Raw genomic sequence first — 19,022 nt, forward strand, 5'->3', positions numbered from 1 at the left:
ATTTAATCTCCAATAATTATTGAAAGTTTTCTGTTAAATAACAAAACAAAATAAATTTATACATAATCATTGAAAATACATTTACCACAAAATACTATAAATATTAATTTTAGTATATATAATTATATAATAAATACAGATTAAGAATTTAAAATTTTTATTAATACATATTAATTTTTTTGAAAATTATTTTCTCAAATTATTACTTAATATAAGTTAAATTAATTATTTATAATATTATATAAAAATATTAAATTATTATTAATTTCAATATTATGTTATAATTATTTTGTACTTTGAAGAAATTTTTTAAATTTATTACATAATTTTGTTATTTTAACTATTTAAAATCTAGTTATGATAAATATTTACTTATTTAAATATTTAAATAATCTATAAAATATTTAAACATTTTTGTTATTTGAATTTTATTTATTTAAAGCTATTACATATTATTAAATATTTTAAAAACATTTAAATTGATAATCCGAAAAAACATAGCTTAAATTGTTAGTACATAATTTCGTGATATATTTTGTAAAAATATAAAATTATTTTTTGTGTTTTTAATAAATATTTTGAAATTATTATATAATTTTGTTAGAATATTTAAATATTTATTAAAATTTTTAATCCAAACTTTCTTTAGATAGATATACATAAAAAGCAGGGGAGGGAATAAATAGGAATTAAAAATTATTTATGAGAGAAACTCTACTAAATTAGAGATAATTTTGGAGTGGGGGATAGTGGGGGAAGTAGTTTAGGAGTAATTTTAGGATAAGAGATTATTTAGGTTATGGGAAAGTCCATTTATTGGTTGTTTCAAAAATGACATGATGGCAAATTGCATAAAGATAATTTTGTCATGTGGTAAATAATTCCCAATAGCCCCACACGCGTCCCTTTTAGTTTCTAGTCCCACTAGGCTACCACGGGTTAACTTTGGCTGTTGGGGCCGAACAGCATAGGCTGTTGAGACAGCCTCTCAACAGTATAGACTGTTGGCCCCCAACAGCTAAAGTTTTCCTGGCTACTAGTCTCTTCAACCCCTATTTTACTTTTTATCTTTTTTCCTTTTCCATTTTTTTTATTTATTTTTGGGTGAACAAATCACCATCCCCGCTAATGGTTTGCCCCAAGGTTTTTAAAATCAAATCGGACAATGAATCAATCAGGGGTCTAGTTCCCGGGTCAAACGGTCTGTTTGTTTGAATCGAATAGGCGGCCCATTCTGACAAAAAAAATTAAAAAAAAAAAATGGTCAAAACTATTGGACGATTCAACCACCCAGGTCAATGGTTTACTGACCAAATCAATGGTTTTGGCGAAATAACAGTTTTGGAGTAAAACGGCTGATTGGTCCCCAGTTTTTCCGGTCTGATCGTCCGGTCTGGTCCGGTTTTGAAACGATGGTTTGCCCCATAAAACCATGACTTTTTACAGTTGTTGGGATAGGAGTTGTATGGAGCAGACTGGGCCAGCGCTTCGTGCTAAATAGATCCAACTTAACTTCGATACCATCATTGTAATGTTGATTTATATATATGTCCAGCACCCACTACCCAGTGGCCAGTGCTTTTCTCCATTTTCTATGTTGGAGAGAAACCTTAGAAGCCAATTGTTTAATGCGGGAATAATAAAGAAAACTGTTGGTTGACAGACAGTAGATGAAATTGGAACAAAGGAGGCCTCTGGTGAATGTTGCGCTCACTTTGAGCTGGTAATGTATGGTTGAATACTTCCTAGTTACTACTTGAGACCATACTCTTCCAATTTTTCAGGTAAGATAAAAATGTCTCTAGAGTAATTTATATATAGAATAGAATTCATCAAGTGGTGGATCCATGTATCTATGCATCGTGATGGTTAATTTGGGGAAAAGAATCATAGTTGGCTATTCTTGTGTATGCAGAAACACCATATACAGTCTTAATAAGCTTGCTGTTTCTTAAATTAACTGTTTGTTGTTTCAGGCCCAGGGTTCATTCTTTTCCTTTCTCCAGTCTTGGTTCAACAAACGATGTATTCATCTTGGTCTTTCCTTCTCAAGGCATTTCTTCTTGGGAACATCGTGCTCAACTTCATATCACCGTCCAACACAAGTGATGTAAGATTTGCAAATGAAACAGATCGACTCGCTTTGCTGGAATTCAAGGAGATGATCACTGAAGACCCACTTGGAGCTCTGAGTTCATGGAACTATTCAACCCACTTCTGTCAATGGAGAGGAGTTACCTGTAGCCGACGGCATCAGAGGGTCATAGCCTTGAATTTGGAGTCGCAGAGCTTGGTGGGGATTGTTTCCCCTCACATCGGAAACCTTAGCTTCCTTAGGACTATCACCCTCCAGAACAATAGCTTCCATGGGAAAATCCCACAAGAGATCGGTTGTTTGTTTCGCCTGCGAAGTCTCACACTCAGCAACAACTCCTTTCAGGGTGAGATTACAACCAACTTAACTTACTGTTCAAGACTCAAGCTTCTCAATTTGATCGACAATAAGCTTGTTGGTAAAATCCCAGATGAACTGAGCACTCTATCAGCACTATCCGATCTAGGCCTTTCTCTTAACAATCTTACAGGAAACATCCCACCTTCGCTTGGGAACCTTTCGTCTTTGAAACAAATTTCTATAGCTACAAACAATTTGGAGGGAAGCATCCCAGAGGACCTTGGACGACTCACGGATTTAGAAATTCTTGTAGTTTCTGATAATTACCTCACTGGTACAATTCCTTCTACCCTCTACAATCTTTCCAACATTGTTATATTTATAGTCACTGGTAACCGACTACATGGAGAGATTCCTAGCGATATAGGCCTCACTCTTCCTAATATCAAATGGTTATTTGTTGGAGAGAACATGTTTACAGGAACCATTCCAGGCTCACTAACCAATGCTTCAAGACTTGAATATGTTGAATTTGCTCTTAATGGGTTGACAGGACCAATTCCTAACAATCTAGGCATGTTGCCAAGTCTTTCCCACATCAATTTTGGTGCTAATAAGCTAGGAACAACAGATGAAAATGACCTGAATTTCATCTCTTCTTTAACCAACTGCACAAGGTTAGAGATGATCAATTTAGGTCAAAATCTTCTCAGAGGTTCACTGCCCAACTCCCTGGCAAATCTATCCACCCAGATCAAGCATTTGATTTTCGAAGAGAATCATATTTATGGAAGCATCCCTTCTGGTATTGGAAACCTTATCAATACGGTGTACTTGGATATGGAGTGGAATGATATCACAGGCAATATTCCAGTGGAAATTGGGAAACTTCATAGGTTGCAGGATTTGTACTTGAACCATAATAGGATCTCAGGACAAATTCCATCTTCAATTGGTAATCTGACCCTGTTGAATGGTCTCGATTTAATGGGCAATAACTTAGATGGGCCCATTCCTCTCCCTCTTGGAAATTGTCAACAGTTGTTAGGCTTGAGTCTTTCTCATAACAATCTTAATGGTTCAATACCAAACGAAATTCTCTACCTTTCCTCCATTTCACTTTATCTCTACCTCAGTCACAATGCTTTAACAGGCTCCCTACCTTCAGAAGTAGGCAACTTGAAAAACCTTGTCAACTTAGACATTTCTAAGAACAGATTATCAGGAAGTATCCCTGACACTCTTGGGAATTGTCTGCTGTTAGAGAACCTTTACATGCAAGACAACCTCTTTGAAGGAATGATTCCACAATCTTTGAGTGCACTGAGAGGTCTACAAGACTTGGACATTTCGCATAATAAGTTGTCCGGAAAAATTCCAGGGTTTCTTGGAACACTTCCTTTTCTCACCTATTTGAACCTATCATTCAATCAACTCCAGGGTGAAGTTCCAGAAAATGGGATCTTCAGGAATGAAAGTGCGATTTCAGTTGATGGAAATCAAAAACTTTGTGGAGGTATAGCTGAATTGAAGCTACCCACATGCATCATCACAGCCTCTAGGAGAAAAAGCCACTCTCTGCTACTCAAAGTAATAACCCCAGTGGTCGTTCTGGTAATTGTCCTAACCCTGTTATCATCTATCATTGTTAGATGTTACTTGAGAAGGCCTCGCAGAAATGAACAGTCTTCTGCACCACCATTTCCTCAGCATTTAACAGTTTCTTATGCAGAGCTCCTTAAAGCAACAAATGGTTTTTCTGAGGCCAATTTGATTGGTGTTGGAAGCTATGGTTCTGTATATAAGGGAATACTAGATCAAAATGATGAAACATTGATTGCAGTGAAGGTTCTCAATCTTGACCAAAGAGGAGCTGCAAAGAGTTTCGTCTCTGAATGTGAGGCCTTGAAAAATATTCGGCACCGGAACCTTGTCAAGATCTTGAGTACTTGCTCCAGTATTGACTTCCAAGGTAATGAGTTCAAAGCTCTAATTTTTGAGTTCATGCCTAATGGAAGTCTTGAGAAATGGCTGCATCCAGAAGCAAATGGGGAGCAAGAGTTGAGAAAACTTAGCTTTATGCAGAGACTAAACATAGCCATAGATGTTGCTTCTGCACTGGAATATCTGCACCACCATTCTCATGCAACAATAGTTCATAGTGACCTCAAGCCAGGCAATGTTCTGTTGGATGAAAAATTGACAGCCCATCTGAGTGATTTTGGACTAGCAAATGTTCTTTCTGAGCTCTCTAGTGATTCTGCACCAAATGGAACAAACTCTGCTGCAATAAAGGGATCTATTGGGTATATTGCTCCAGGTAAATTTGTAATATAATAGCCATTGTATTCCAAAACCCATCTCAATTTTCATTTCTTGCATATATTGTCTTCTACCCAATTCATAGAAAAATGATATTTCGACGGATGTACGTGCAGAATATGGTATGGGTGGCAAGGTGTCTACATATGGAGACATTTATAGCTACGGTATACTAGTGCTGGAGATGTTTACAGGGAGGAGACCAACTGGTGAAATGTTCAAGGATGGTTTAAGCCTTCACGACTTTGCTAGAATGGCTTGCCCACAGCGAGTAATGGAGATCATGGATCCACTCCTGCAGGTGGAAGAAGATAGAAGAAGTAGTAGGATACATGAATGCTTGCTCTCAGTTCTGAGAATTGGAATTGCTTGTTCCATGGAATCACCAAGCGATCGAATGGGGATCAGAGATGTTGTCACCAAATTACACTCTATCAAGAAAGCTAACGATGGGAAACTTGATGCAGATGACAGAGATAGGGTCCAAGCTGAAGGCTAGGACACTTCTTACTTTGGCAACTACAATGGACCTTCATATGAGTACATACTGAACTAATTTAAAAGCCCATTCCTAGGTAGAGTTCAGGTGGGTTGGGTCGGGTTTAAAAGAATTTATGAATAACTTTTTACATAGCCATATTTTATTGGATTTTGTGGTCCTATTTAAAAATAGAATTTATTAAAAAGATATTTTTGTAAAAATATAATGTATGCATATATGTATATATGTATGTATGTAATTATTTGTTCAGCAATCCAACCTAAGTTTAAGTCAGGCCCAGAGTTTTTTAGCCAGGCTTTTAATTAGTTGGATAGGAGTACTTGGGTTGAGTTTTTGTCAAATTTTCAATGAGCCCACCCCAAAGGCCCAACCCCAAAGAAGTGTAAAATGCTAACTCGGGCCAATACGAGTTGCATCCCTATTGTTGGTTTAGGCCCAGGTCAGGCTTTTAACCTATGATAATTTCTATAGCTTAGGAATGGCCCAACCCAGGTTCCAAATGTGAAACATAAGCCCAGGCTTATATCTTTTACAAATAAAATATTACATATATATATAATATTTTATATTAAATGATATATAATATGCATATAAATTTATTTTATACATTATTAATATAAAATATTATATAATATATATTATAAGTTTCATATAATAATATTTATATGTAAAATATACAATATAACATAAAATAACATATTAAGATTTGCAGGCCTAGTGTGGACCAGGCTCAGGTTGGGTAATTTTGTCATGAAAAATATTTAATAAGCTTCACTTGCTATACATGGGTAATTTAGTCATTTAAAATACTTAAATGCTTTTGTGGACAACTTCTCTTAATAACCACTAATGGTGAACTAATGGGAATCTAAGGAAGGTGAGATTTAGATGATAAAACTCACTATAAGGAGGCTCTTCGACAAGGTTTTGAAAAGTCATGATGAATTTAAAAGAAATACAAAAAAAAAGTCATAGTAAATTTTAATTAATATAATAAAAGACTTAAATAATCCTATCCCACTTAATTAAAAGATAGAAATGAGACTTAAAGAAAAGGATAAATATCCAAACAACAATTGGTCACTCCATTAACAAGTATCAAATTGGGGGTGTATATACTGACCCCAATTATAACTAGAACATGTAATAATGACCTAGGCCTTATGTAATTGGATTGGTTGGCTTGGTTTGGTCTTATCCCATCATGAAACTAAATTTCGGGTTGGTAGTCTATATGCAAAAAGTTTGTTATCATGCTATTAACCCGTGTGATGCATAGGCTTTATTAAGAAAAAGCAAAACAGTAGAAACACACAAGTGTATACAAATGTTTTATATTTTTACTTTTTAAATAATTGATAATTATTTATATTTTATATCCTACTTCTAATAAGTTTTTACAATACAAAAAAAAAAACAATAATTAATTTCAGGTAGGATTGTTCATCAAACATATCAAACCAACCAAATCAACCAACACAATCCAGCTCGACTCGAGTTGGTTAGTTTTCTTGTATTTTTGGTTGGCTTTAGTTCAAAAATTTCCTATCCCAACTATGTCAGGTTAGTTTCAGTTTGGCCATTTGTAAATTGACCAAAACTGAATCGACCTGACCATAGATATATATTAATATTTTATATTTTAAATAAAGTTATTTTAATATGGGAAAATTGGAAAATTTCCATATTTCTTAGTCTAAAATATTTTATATTGTAAATTTAAAATTTTTAATTTATTTTTAATAATACCACCATAGTTTTTTAAATTTAAGTTTATTTTTTTTAAGTTAATCCTTTGAATCCATTGACCAAACCGAAAACCAACCCAAACTAATATAACCCGTGTTAGCCAGTTTCATAAATAGTCGATAAGTTTTGAGTAACCATCTCCCTAACCCGACCATGTCAATTTGGTTGGGCAAATAGTCTTCAACTAACCGAACCAACTTGTGAACATTCCCGTTTCCAAACAAACTAAAAGTTTATTCTATAATAAATAACAATAGTTTAATCTCCAATAATTATTGAAAATTTTCTATTAAATAACAATACAAAAATAAATTTATGCATAATTATTGAAAATATATTTATCACAAAAATAAAATAAATAATTACTGAAAATTCAATAAATATTAATTTTAGTATATATAAATCTATACTACTTATAAAAGTGTGAATAGGTCTTATTTTCTAGAATTTTCATTGGAAAGAATTTACCCTTTAATCTTGAGCTATCATGAGGCACAAATTTGTATTTTAATAAGAAAACTTTAATTAAGACAATAAACCAATTGAACAACATTTATCATCTTAAAAAATCATTCTCATTAAGTCTTATATTTAAGGTAAATAATAATTACCAATAGCATTCATTGAATCCTATTTTTGAGTAGAATACCCTATTTTTGAATTTGGTCTCTCCAATAATGAAGTCAAAAATGTAATTTGAAACATTGCATTTCTCCTCATTCAATTCCCTCTCATTAAGTCTTGTATTTAGGGTATTCACTCTTATTTTTCATTAACTCTTATATTAATTGACCAAATTAAAAAAATGAGTATGTCAAATAATAATTGTTTTATTGATGATAAAAAATAAAACACAAATTAAAATCAACCCAAAACGGAGTTGTTTTCCTATTTGGTAGCAAATCAACAATTCAAACTTTTAGGTTAAATGTGTAAACCCTTGATGATAATAATAAAAAATGAAAAGGATGCAAACAAACACAAGTGTATATCTATCTATCTATCTATCTATCGATATATATACATACATATATATATATATATATATATATATATATATAATAAGAAAATCTAGAAATTTTCTCATTTTTTTTGATTTTTTTATTTTTTTAATTACATGTCATTTTCGAAACAACCAATGAGATGCACTTTCCCAATAACCTGAATAATATATTCTCCTAAAATTTCCCCTAAACTACCTCCCCCATTATACCCCACTTTCTCCTAAATTATCTCTAATTCCTATTTACCTCCAAAATTATTTTTAATTTAGTAGAGAGTTTCTCTCCCAAATTATCTCTAATAACTATTTATACTCTCCCCCACTTTTTATCTATATCTATCTAAAGAAAGTTGGATTAAAAATTTAAGAATTATTTCAACATTCTAAAAAAATTATATAATAACTTTAAAATATTTATTAAAAACACAAAAATTATTTTTATATTTTTACAAAATATATAACGAAATTATGTACTAACAATTTAAATTCTGTTTCTCCATATTATCAATTTAAATCTTATTCAAATAATAAAAATTTAACATTAAAAAATAAAATCTTATTTAAATATTTCAATAAATAAATATCTTAAAAAACAAAATATTATAAATATCTAAATAATTATAAAAATATTTAATAATATGTAATAGATTTAAATAAATAAAATTCAAATAACAAAAATTTTAATATTATTTAAATATTTAAATAACTAGATTTTATATAGTTAAAATAAGAAAAATATGTAATAAATTTAAAAAATTCTTAAAAGTAGAAAAATAATTATAACATAATATTGAAAATAATAATAATTTAATTTCTTACAAAATTAATAATGAAATTATGTAATAATAGTATAAATTATAATTTTATGTATTATTAAATTGAATAAATAACAAAAAATTTAAATATTTTAAATATTAATTAAATATTTAAATAACAAATTATTTAATATAACTATATTTTAAATAGTCAAAATAACAAAATATGTAAAAAATTTAAAAATTTTCTTAGAAGTAGAAAAATAATTATAAAATGATATTAAAATTAATAATAATTTGATATCTTACAAAATTAATAATGAACATATGTAATAATAGTATAAATTATAATTTTATGGATTATTAAATTCAATAATTAATTAATATTTTAGAATTTTAATACTTTACATATTATTTAATTATTTAAATAGCTAAATATTTTTAATAACAAAATATTTAACATAACTAGATTTAAAATTAGTTAAAATAAAGAAATTATGTTATAAATTTAAAAAAACTCTGAAAAGTAGAAAAATAATTATAACATAGCATTAAAATTAATAATAATTTAATATTTTAATAAATTAAAAATTAAATAACTTTAATAATAATTTAATATTTTTACATAATATTGTATATAAATAATTTCACCAATATCAATTAATAATTTGACAAATAGCTTTCATAAAAATGAATATTTATAAATAATAATTTTAGACTCTTAATATATATGTATTTTATAATTATATATACTAATATTAATATTTATTATATTTTAGTAATTATTTATTGTTTTCTGTAATTGATGTATTTTCAATAATTATGTATAAATTTATTTTTGTTTTGTTATTTTACAGAAAATTGTTAATAATTATTGGAGGTTAAAGTACTATTATTGAAATTTTTAAATTTTGTTTGTTGTACTTATTGTATTTATTGTATTTTTGTTATAACTTATTGGTTAATATTTATTAGAGATTAAACTATTATTTAAGGTTATACTATTTATTGAATAATTCAATATATTTTTAGTATTTATTGTATTTTTTCATTATTAATATATTTTCAATAATTGTGTATTTTCGCTATAAATTTTCAATAATTATTGGAGATTAAACTATTATTATTTATCAGAGATGAGACTATTAATTTAATTGAAATTATGAGAGTTCATGAGTTGGTTCAATTCGGTCATAGGTTGTTTGGCCAACCAAATTAACCTAGTCAGATTGGGGAGTTTGTTAGTTAACCTATTCGGTCATAGGTTGTGAAAACTTACCCACTCATGTTGTATCGGTTTGAGTTAATTTTTTGGTTTAGTTAGTCAATTCAAAAGACTTAAACTTAAAAGTTAAATTTAAATTTTAAAAACTACAATGCAATTATTAAAAAGTAAATTTAAAACTTAAATTTATGATATAAAACATTTTAGACTAAGAAAGATGGGAAATTTCCCACTTTTCCATATTAAAAATTATATTTAAAATATAAAATATTAATATATCAATGGTCAGGTCATTCAATTTTGGTCAGTTTACAAATGGCCAAAGCAAAGCTGATCTAACTTGGTCGAGTTGGAAAATTTTTGAACCAAAGCCAACTTAAAGTTCTAGAAAACCGACCAACTCGGGTCAAGTTGATCGGGTTGGTTGTTTTCGTCAGTTTGATGAATAAACCTAATTGAAATTAATTAAAGTAGTATATAAATATGAATAATTATTAATTATTTAATAAGTTGAAAACATAAAATAATTGCATACTCTTATGTGTTTCTATTAGGGTCATTTACTAGAACACACCTTATAGTTTTACATATTTACTTAAACCTACCTTTTAGTTTTCATTTTACTAAAATATCTCATATATTTAACAACTTATTTACTTAATCAACCTTTCATTAAGGAGTGTTTGTTTTGCCATTAGGCCCATGATTTTTTATTTCAAACATACCCTTAACACTTTTTGGTATAGAAAACAAAATTGACCAAATATAGCCAAAAGAGTGGTTGTTTGTGTCTTATTAGGGGCAAAAATGGTATTTTTGTTTTTATTTTCTTTTGATGAAATATATTTAAATGAACATTAGGGTCAACATTGTCATTTTCCACTATCATCTAATGGAAGATTGGTTAAATCCATTGCAAATTATAAGTGGTGTTTTAATAAAATACAAACTATAGGATAGATTTTAGTATATCCATAAAACTGTAGGGGGTGTTTTAGTAAATGACCCTTTTTATTATTTAGCTTTTGCTTAACAAATCCTATGCACCATATGGGTCCCCGCTAGTAAAAAATACAAAAAGAAATTGTAAAAGACATTTGAGTACATCTCTAATATCGTATATTTATCATATTAAATAAAAATAATTGTGATAAATAAGAGTAAAATTATAGAAAATTTTGAAAACATATTATTTACTATCATCATCATCATAAAAAATTGTCACATGCAAAGTAAATGCATAGTTACTAGTATATTATAAATATAGATTAAGATGTTAAAATTATTTTTCATAAATATCAACTTCGCTTAAAGTTGTTTTCTAGAATTATTAATTGATATAAGTGAAGTAATGTTTTTATTATTATTTTTGATAATTATTAAATTTTTGTTATTTGAAAGCTTCAATGCCTCTGAATTATTTAATCTATTTTTCATTGTTTCAATAATATTTTAAAAATTTTAACTATTTATATTTTATATTCTTATTATCAAATATTATAAAAACTATTATTATTATCTTTGTTTAAATGTTTTAAAGTTATTACATAACACTGTTATTTAATCTTTTTTTTGTTTTTAAATAATATTTAAAATATGATTTTGTTATTAATTTTTTGATATTGAAAATATTTAAAAATTATTTATTTACAATATTATTTAGTTATTTAAATAATATAGGTATTTATTTATTTAAATATTACTTATTTATTGAATTTAATAAATTGTAAAATTATAATTTATACTATTATTACACATTTTTTTTAACTATTTAAAATTGTTATATGAAATATTTCATTATTTAAAATATTTAGTCATTTAAATATTTAAAGTTATTACATAATATTAAATATGCTGAACGGGTCAATTGTCCAATCACCTAGACTGGATGGTTTTTTATCAATTCCCGAGTTTTACTAGAATTGGACCCAAAATCATAGCTGGGTGACAGTTCGGTTCAACCGGTCAAGTCAACAACTAATTGAAAACACTACTTTAAAATGAAAATATAGTTATCAAGCCAAATTAAAAATGACCAATTCTCTTAGAAAAGCGTTTGAAATATTTTTAGAGAAATTTAGAGTTTAGTTAGAAACTTTTATTCATTTTTCAATTTTATTTATCCACACCTTCATTCCCCCACATATCATTATTTCAATTGTACAAGTTGTACTAAATTTATCGGGTGGATTGAACAATGAAAACCCAAGATTTTATATATATTTGTAGTACTAGAGCAATTGCACATGCCAATGTTCAAATGGTATCCATAGGTGAAAATGTTGTCCCTGACTCCATATGTGGGGATTGGCCAATTGTAGGGATGAGTTCGAGGTGAGCCAAGGCGAATACTTGGCTATTCAAGCTTGACTCATTGAAACTGTGTTAGGCTCGAGCTTGGCTCGGTTCAAAGCTCATAAGTTCGAGCTTGGCTTGGCTGCAAGCCAAGTTTTTTCTAAAAAAATAAAAAGTATACATATAAAAATATTTTTATTTTACATACTAAAAATTAAGAATTATAAAAATTATTTATTATTATATATATAAAAAATAAATATATATATATATACATATAAAATGTTTTTATTTTTACATGAAAATTATTTACTATTAAAATAAAATATTATATATAAAAAATATTTATTATATATATTTATATATTTATATGTATATAATACAAAATTATTTATTTATTATATTAGGCTTGATTAGCAAACGAGCCTGTATATTAGGCTTGAGCTCGGCTCGAAGCTCGGTTTAAACTGAGTTGAGCTGAGCTTTTCATGAGCCGAGCTCGAATAGCTTGTGAAAAGCTCGGCTCATGGCCACCCCGAGCCAATTGGGTATGTTGGTGTGGCTATTTTGGGTAGATATTATCTTCTTAGGTGTCATTCAATAACAATGAACTTTGGTATTTAGATAATAAATTAATTTATAAAGAAAGTAAAAGGTAAAAAAATGGGATTTTACTATTCAGTCCACCCCCACAAATCTTATCTCCATCGTACTGTTGGGGTGGGTGCCAACTCCGAATTGATGCCAATACACAAGCGAGAATTGGTGTTTAGGTGGTATTTAAAATTTTGAATTGTTGTAGGTTTGCAGTGGAACTCAAATATTTGAGGTGGAGTGCAGTCTACTTATTCCAAAAAATTTGATTTTTAGCTTTAACCGATACTTGGATGCAGAGATGCAGAGAATGTTATATGAGAAATGGCTAGTTTACAATTTTACTTTTCTGTTAAGGATGAATTTGCAATTTACCTTGATCTCCTTGCATTTGTCTATTTTTTCACCATTTTTAAAGTAATGTGAGGGTGCTGCCATCATTCTTACTATTTTTTCACAATTTTACTCTTCTCTCTTTTCTTTTGTTTATTCCTCCTAACATGGTAATAGAAAGGCAAAAGGTAATTTTAGTGGGACGTACTTAGGAGATGTGGTGGTCGGTTTCTCTCTGTAGGGGGAAGACTTATCTTGCTAAAACATGTGATGGTCTGGTCTCAATCCCTTTATACTTATTAATGGCCTTTCACATTCCCAAAAGCATCCAACAAAGATTAAACGGAATTTTCAAGCATTTTCTATGGTGGGATTCAGGTAAAGAGAAACATAGTTGGGTGGCTTGGCACAAAGTTTATCATAATCTGGAGGATAGATCAGTCTTGTTTTCAGACTAAAAGCCTTATGGAGAGGTCTATTGGGGGACAACTGTTGGGCAGAATTTTTTAAAGCAAAGTTGTTTGCCTCGTTCAAAAAGGCTAGGGAACTCCATACCATGCCTCTTCAACTTTGAAGTGCAATGTGAGCTCTTAGCTTGGCACATTAGAGAAGGTACCGTTAATTTCTAGCTTAGAATTGGGATATAATCTTGGAATGTCTTGATGTTCAAACTAAGGCCCTGTTCAATTTTTGGTAACTTACTTACTCCGATAAATTCAGTTACCTGGGTAAGTTTTTCTAGGAAAACACTTACCCGGGTAAGTACATTTATTCATGTTCTTTTATTTTTCATGTAAATAAGACAATGACTATTTTCGCCATAAAAATCTATTATTAAAAGGGACATTTTTGCCCCATTCAACTGTTGGCAACTTTCTTCTTAGGTGGGGAAGTTATTTACCCACCTAGGAGATGGGTATCACTTACCTAGGTAAATGGTACCCAGGAAAATAAACTTTCCCTGGTCCCTACATAAATCTGAAAAAAGCACATGGAATTCGTGGTCAATGGGAACTGAAATTCCATTGACCAACTTTCCCCCTCTCAAAATCCGAAAAAAATGCACCCTAAAAAGAAAAAATAATAACAAGAAAATGGAAAATGATTTAATGATTATGTATGTAAACTATGACTATCTATAAAACAAGAATATGACAAAATAGAAATTAATGAAATCCTAGTGACAATCTATGCAAATGTACCCTAGAATGTAAGATTAGAAAATACAATAATCAACACTTAGGAGCTGATAAATATTCTGAATGGATTGCTAGCTAAAAAAAACTCATAGACTATTAGAATATGACAACAACTAAATGATTTTGATCAATACTCAGCCTAACTTAATGCTAATGCAAGGAGAGTAGAAAATTACAAATGCTTACGGTAATGCTTATCAGCATGATCGAGGGGTTAGACAATTATTAATCAAGCCCCTAATGTATAGGTGAGAGGATTAGAGGTGTAAAGTGGGCCATGCCGGGCCGGTACGGCATGGCCCATGGGTAGCTTGTGCAAAGTGCGGCTCCTGCCGTGTTGGCCCGTGGGCCATCACGGGCCATCCCACCCTCCCCAGTGAAACATTTGGGGTCGGTCCGGCACAACCCACGGCTCGGGCTCATGTGGGCCCGTGCCGTGCTGCGGGCTGGGCTGGGCTGGCCCATGGGCCGAGCCTTGGGCCGAGCCTTGGGCCTGGCTGTGCATTGGGCTAAAGCTATTTACTTAAAAAAAATTACAAAATACTTAAAATTTTAATTTTATATGAATTTTGTGTAAAAAATTACTTATATTTATGCAATAATTAAATAAATTAGTATAATAAAATTAAAAAAATATTTATTTTATTAATATTATATATATATATATATATATATATATATGGGTCTTGTCGGGCCATGTCGTGGGTTGTGGGCTGGGCCGTGCCGGCCCGTGGACCTAAAACCCCAGGCCCAACATGGCACCCGCATGGTCGTGCTAGGCCTGGCATGGCCTGCGAACCGTTGTGCCGGTGACCAAATCAGTCACGGGTCCGATTACCGGTTCGAACGGTCCGACCGTTCGATCCGAACAACCAGCCTGTTCTGACAAAAAAATAAAAAAATTTGAAAAAATTAAAAATTTGAAAAACGGTCAAAAAACCGTTCTAATGATTAACCGGCCGATTCAATGGTTTGCTAATCAAAATTAACGGTTTTGGGGGAAAAACGGTTTTGAAAAAAAACGAAATCGATCAGATGACCGGTTCCTGAATTTTCCGGTCCGACCATCTGATCCAGTCTAATTTTAAAAACCATGCTACTAATGGTGGTTAAACCCCTCCGCACGCTTGAAAACGTCGCACACTTCGGAGGACACGCGGCACATCCTCCAAATGCGCGAATGATGCGCGTACGAAAAGAGCCTGGACTGAAGCCGGACACGGACGAAGGAGAAGCATGTATGTACATGAACCGTGGATTATTCTATGGATAAGATACTTGAGAGAGGACCTAGACTAAGTTAATTCACATCGAGCTCATTTCATGCCGAAAGGTGAATATTGAAAGGGAAAATAATAAAACGGCTAACCAAAATGCATGCTGAAATAAAAAGAGAAGGAAAGAAAAATGAAGAAAGCTAGAAAAAAACAAACTAGAAGAGGACAAACGGGTTGGAAATTGAGGTTGGGTTAGATGCCTAATGAACAGACTAATAAAACATATTAATTAATTAAATAGGATTTTGGTTAAAACATATTAAATGCCAATTACGCAATTAGGTAGCTGCTGAGAGTAGTGTAAAAATAATGCAAATGCTGAAGGAGACAATGATGATGTCATGTATAGATAGATGTGACAATTCTTATTTGGATTATTAAAAGATTAAGGGTGCGTTTGGTTCGCGACAGGAATTGGAATTGGAATCAGAACCCCCAGGAATTGGAATCGGAAGCATTTATTCCTGGCATCTGTATGGTTCATTCAGGAATCAGAATCAGATTCCGATTCCTGCTGTTTGGTTCAACTAGAAGGTGAAATGGGAATCAGCCAAAATTTTCAATTCTGCCCATGTTAAAAGAACCTCAAAAACATCCACTAATTATATATTTTCAACATATACACACATTGAAAACCTGCTACCAAGTGCACATACGGAAAAAATGCTTATCTTCTTTTCATATCATGAACAAGATCCACATCCATAGGATCGGAAAAGTTCATATTACTGGGTTTCATAACTTCATTATCTATTTGGAAGTTTATGGTCTTTACATTGTTCAAGTAACTTGGAGGACACATGTCATGATCATTATCAAGAAATTGATAGACCATTTTATTTTGCACTGTTTTGACATCAAATCCAACTCCTTTCCAAATGGATGCAACCAGTAGCCATGATATATCAGAAGAGAACTGACCACAATGGAGTATAGCTCTGCGCATGAAGGAGCAGTCTTCAGAATAGCTCCAACGATTGTAGACATCTTCTGAAGGTTTTCTCTGAAGTTTCTGTAAGATACCAATATTTTCAAGTTTTACTTCTCTGATTTCTTCCCCAAGTGTCATCTTCACCATGCTGTGAGATTCTTGGGCTCTATAGCATATTACATAAAACCGGCATGCACAACCAGAGTCATGGGGTTTCCTCTCAAATGAACTTATCTTAGCATCAACATATTCCTGCATGAGAAAAATATTTACTTTAAATTAAACATCATTCTAAGACCAACCCTCTGTTCAATGGGTTAATCATCTGGACCAATATCATGGCATCAAAACCATTATTGAAATCAAGCACATATAAAGAAAGATGTAAATCATGTTCCATATCCAAATAAGATTCACAAATGCACAGGTGAAAATAAAAATAAGAACTAATTAGTCATCATTGAACTATACACTCAGTTATGTTTATTAGCTACTTAGTTATGACAGATGATATCACTGGTTGCAACATTTTGCCATTTCCCTACTTGTTGCTAGCACCTAATGACAATATTAGTTTATTAGTTATATTTTAGTTAATTCTTTAATTATCTTGAGGCTACTAGCAAGAAATTTGATCATATAATTCATTGGTAATGTCTACAATAACAATATCTTAAACACCAACCAAAGATACAGTGGAAAAAAAGTGTTAGAAACATGCACATCCAGTTTAGTGCTTTATTTGACAAGGAGGTTTTGAAAGGTGAGAAATTAAAACATCATTCGATTTCAATTGTCTTTGAGCAATCCAAAGTACCATAGGAAAGACTGAATCAATTTAATGCCAAAAAAGAAACCATTGTAGAGACACTTCTCACCTGCATTTAGCACAGGGGTTTGAGGCCCTGATTTGCTATGCTTTGGAACCATTGACTTGCTGTATAACCTGCCCCCTTTTCCTGATATTGGTGTACGAAGGGGGCCGTTAACCACTTCAGTGTATCTAGGACCGGTAGTCCACTCATGGAAGCCTTCACAATCTTCTGTTTCACTCTTCCGCCTCAGAGGTTGAGAATCAACAACCCCAATTCTTTTTAGTGTGCATCGACCAGTTCATCATTCCACTTACTGCGGTTGGGGTTCCAACGCTGACCGTGCCACCGAGTACCACACAGGTGAATAACCCACTTCCCCCAGTGATAGGCACAATCTTTTCTGAGCCTTATGTGGTTCCCCCCGAAGTAGGACAATCCCAGTTTAACGACCTGGTGCAGTGTGTTCGGGCCGGGCCATCCAGGTCCAAATGCAGCAGGATCAGTAGTACCAGCAGTACCACCAGCAATTCCCTCCACTGCCGCAGAGCCAATAGCCAGTTCCACCTCGCCACCCAGGGGCCCAGTAGAATCAGAACCGACCTCGCGTGAACCAGGATGTCATCCGATCTCCCCACCGAGGTGAAAAGACTTCCCAAGTCCCAGTTCCTCCCAGGAGTCAGGTCTCACCATGTGGGAGGAGAGACGGTTAGATCACTCCACCTGTCTCACAAGGGAACCTCGGAAACGGGGTCCGAGGATACTCAGCCTCACAGGGCCAATCTTCCTCGGCGTTCACAGTTAGAGAATGACGGATCGCTTGCAGGTAACCAGTTCGGGATTCGCGGTGCGAACTCAAGACAGGGCCACTCCGTCAATGATAGCCAACCCCAAAATCCCATGAGGAACCAGGAGCTACCTCACAGTAGAACGGTACCGGAGCATACCGAAATCAGCAGCACCAATGTCGAGCCGGTGAAGAGATAGCAATGGAGGCGTTGCAAGGCACGCCATACTTCATCTCAGAACAGCCAGCCAACGAGACCGAACCAACAAGAAGGGCAAGCTAAAGGTAAGGAAGAAGCGAGCTTGGTAGCTACAAAGGCCGCTCCTCCCCTACTTTTCAGGTCGTCTCCCCTGTCTCCCGAGCTCTTAGCGACCGCGATGCCCAAAGATTTCAAGATGCCTCCCTTGGACAAGTATGATGGGTCTTTTGATCCTAATGATCATGTGGACTCCTTCCAGTCCCAGATGCACCTAGCTGGGGCTGACGAGTCTTGTATGTGCGTGGCCTTCACCACTTTTAAGGGGGTAGTTCGAACCTGGTAACGGAACCTCGCGTTGGGATCGATCAAGAGCTGGTTGCAGTTCGCAGATTTGTTTACCTTGCACTTCATCACCAGCAAGAAGTGCCCGAGGTCGCAGGAAAGCCTCCTCAACGTGGTTCAGAGAGAAGGAGAGTCGATTAGAAGCTACATCAAGCGCTTCAACGACACCTGCCTGCAGATCCCAGACTTAGACCCGATAGTAAGACTCACGACAGCTAAGAAAGGAATAACTCACAAGGAGTTTAAATGGCATGTGGTGGGCAATAAGCCAAAAGACATCACTGAATTCCTCAAGCTAGTCG

The 19,022-nt window shown here is 32.6% G+C and overlaps 1 protein-coding gene across 1 annotated transcript; it reads left to right on the plus strand.

Annotated features, from left to right (window-relative positions):
- The first annotated feature begins 1,643 nt into the window (after window positions 1-1,643).
- On the plus strand, window positions 1,644-5,472 carry LOC148872283 (LRR receptor-like serine/threonine-protein kinase EFR). Its single transcript, XM_088968841.1, has 3 exons — window positions 1,644-1,784; window positions 1,977-4,715; window positions 4,834-5,472. Exons 2-3 carry the CDS (start codon window positions 2,024-2,026, stop codon window positions 5,214-5,216), a joined length of 3,075 nt encoding a protein of 1,024 aa, XP_088824967.1. The 5' UTR covers window positions 1,644-1,784; window positions 1,977-2,023; the 3' UTR covers window positions 5,217-5,472.
- Window positions 5,473-19,022: the final 13,550 nt, after the last annotated feature.

The sequence above is a fragment of the Nelumbo lutea genome, chromosome 2 (genome assembly GCF_056320005.1).
Source record: "Nelumbo lutea isolate HS-2025 chromosome 2, American lotus-T2T, whole genome shotgun sequence".
Classification (NCBI taxonomy): domain Eukaryota; kingdom Viridiplantae; phylum Streptophyta; class Magnoliopsida; order Proteales; family Nelumbonaceae; genus Nelumbo; species Nelumbo lutea.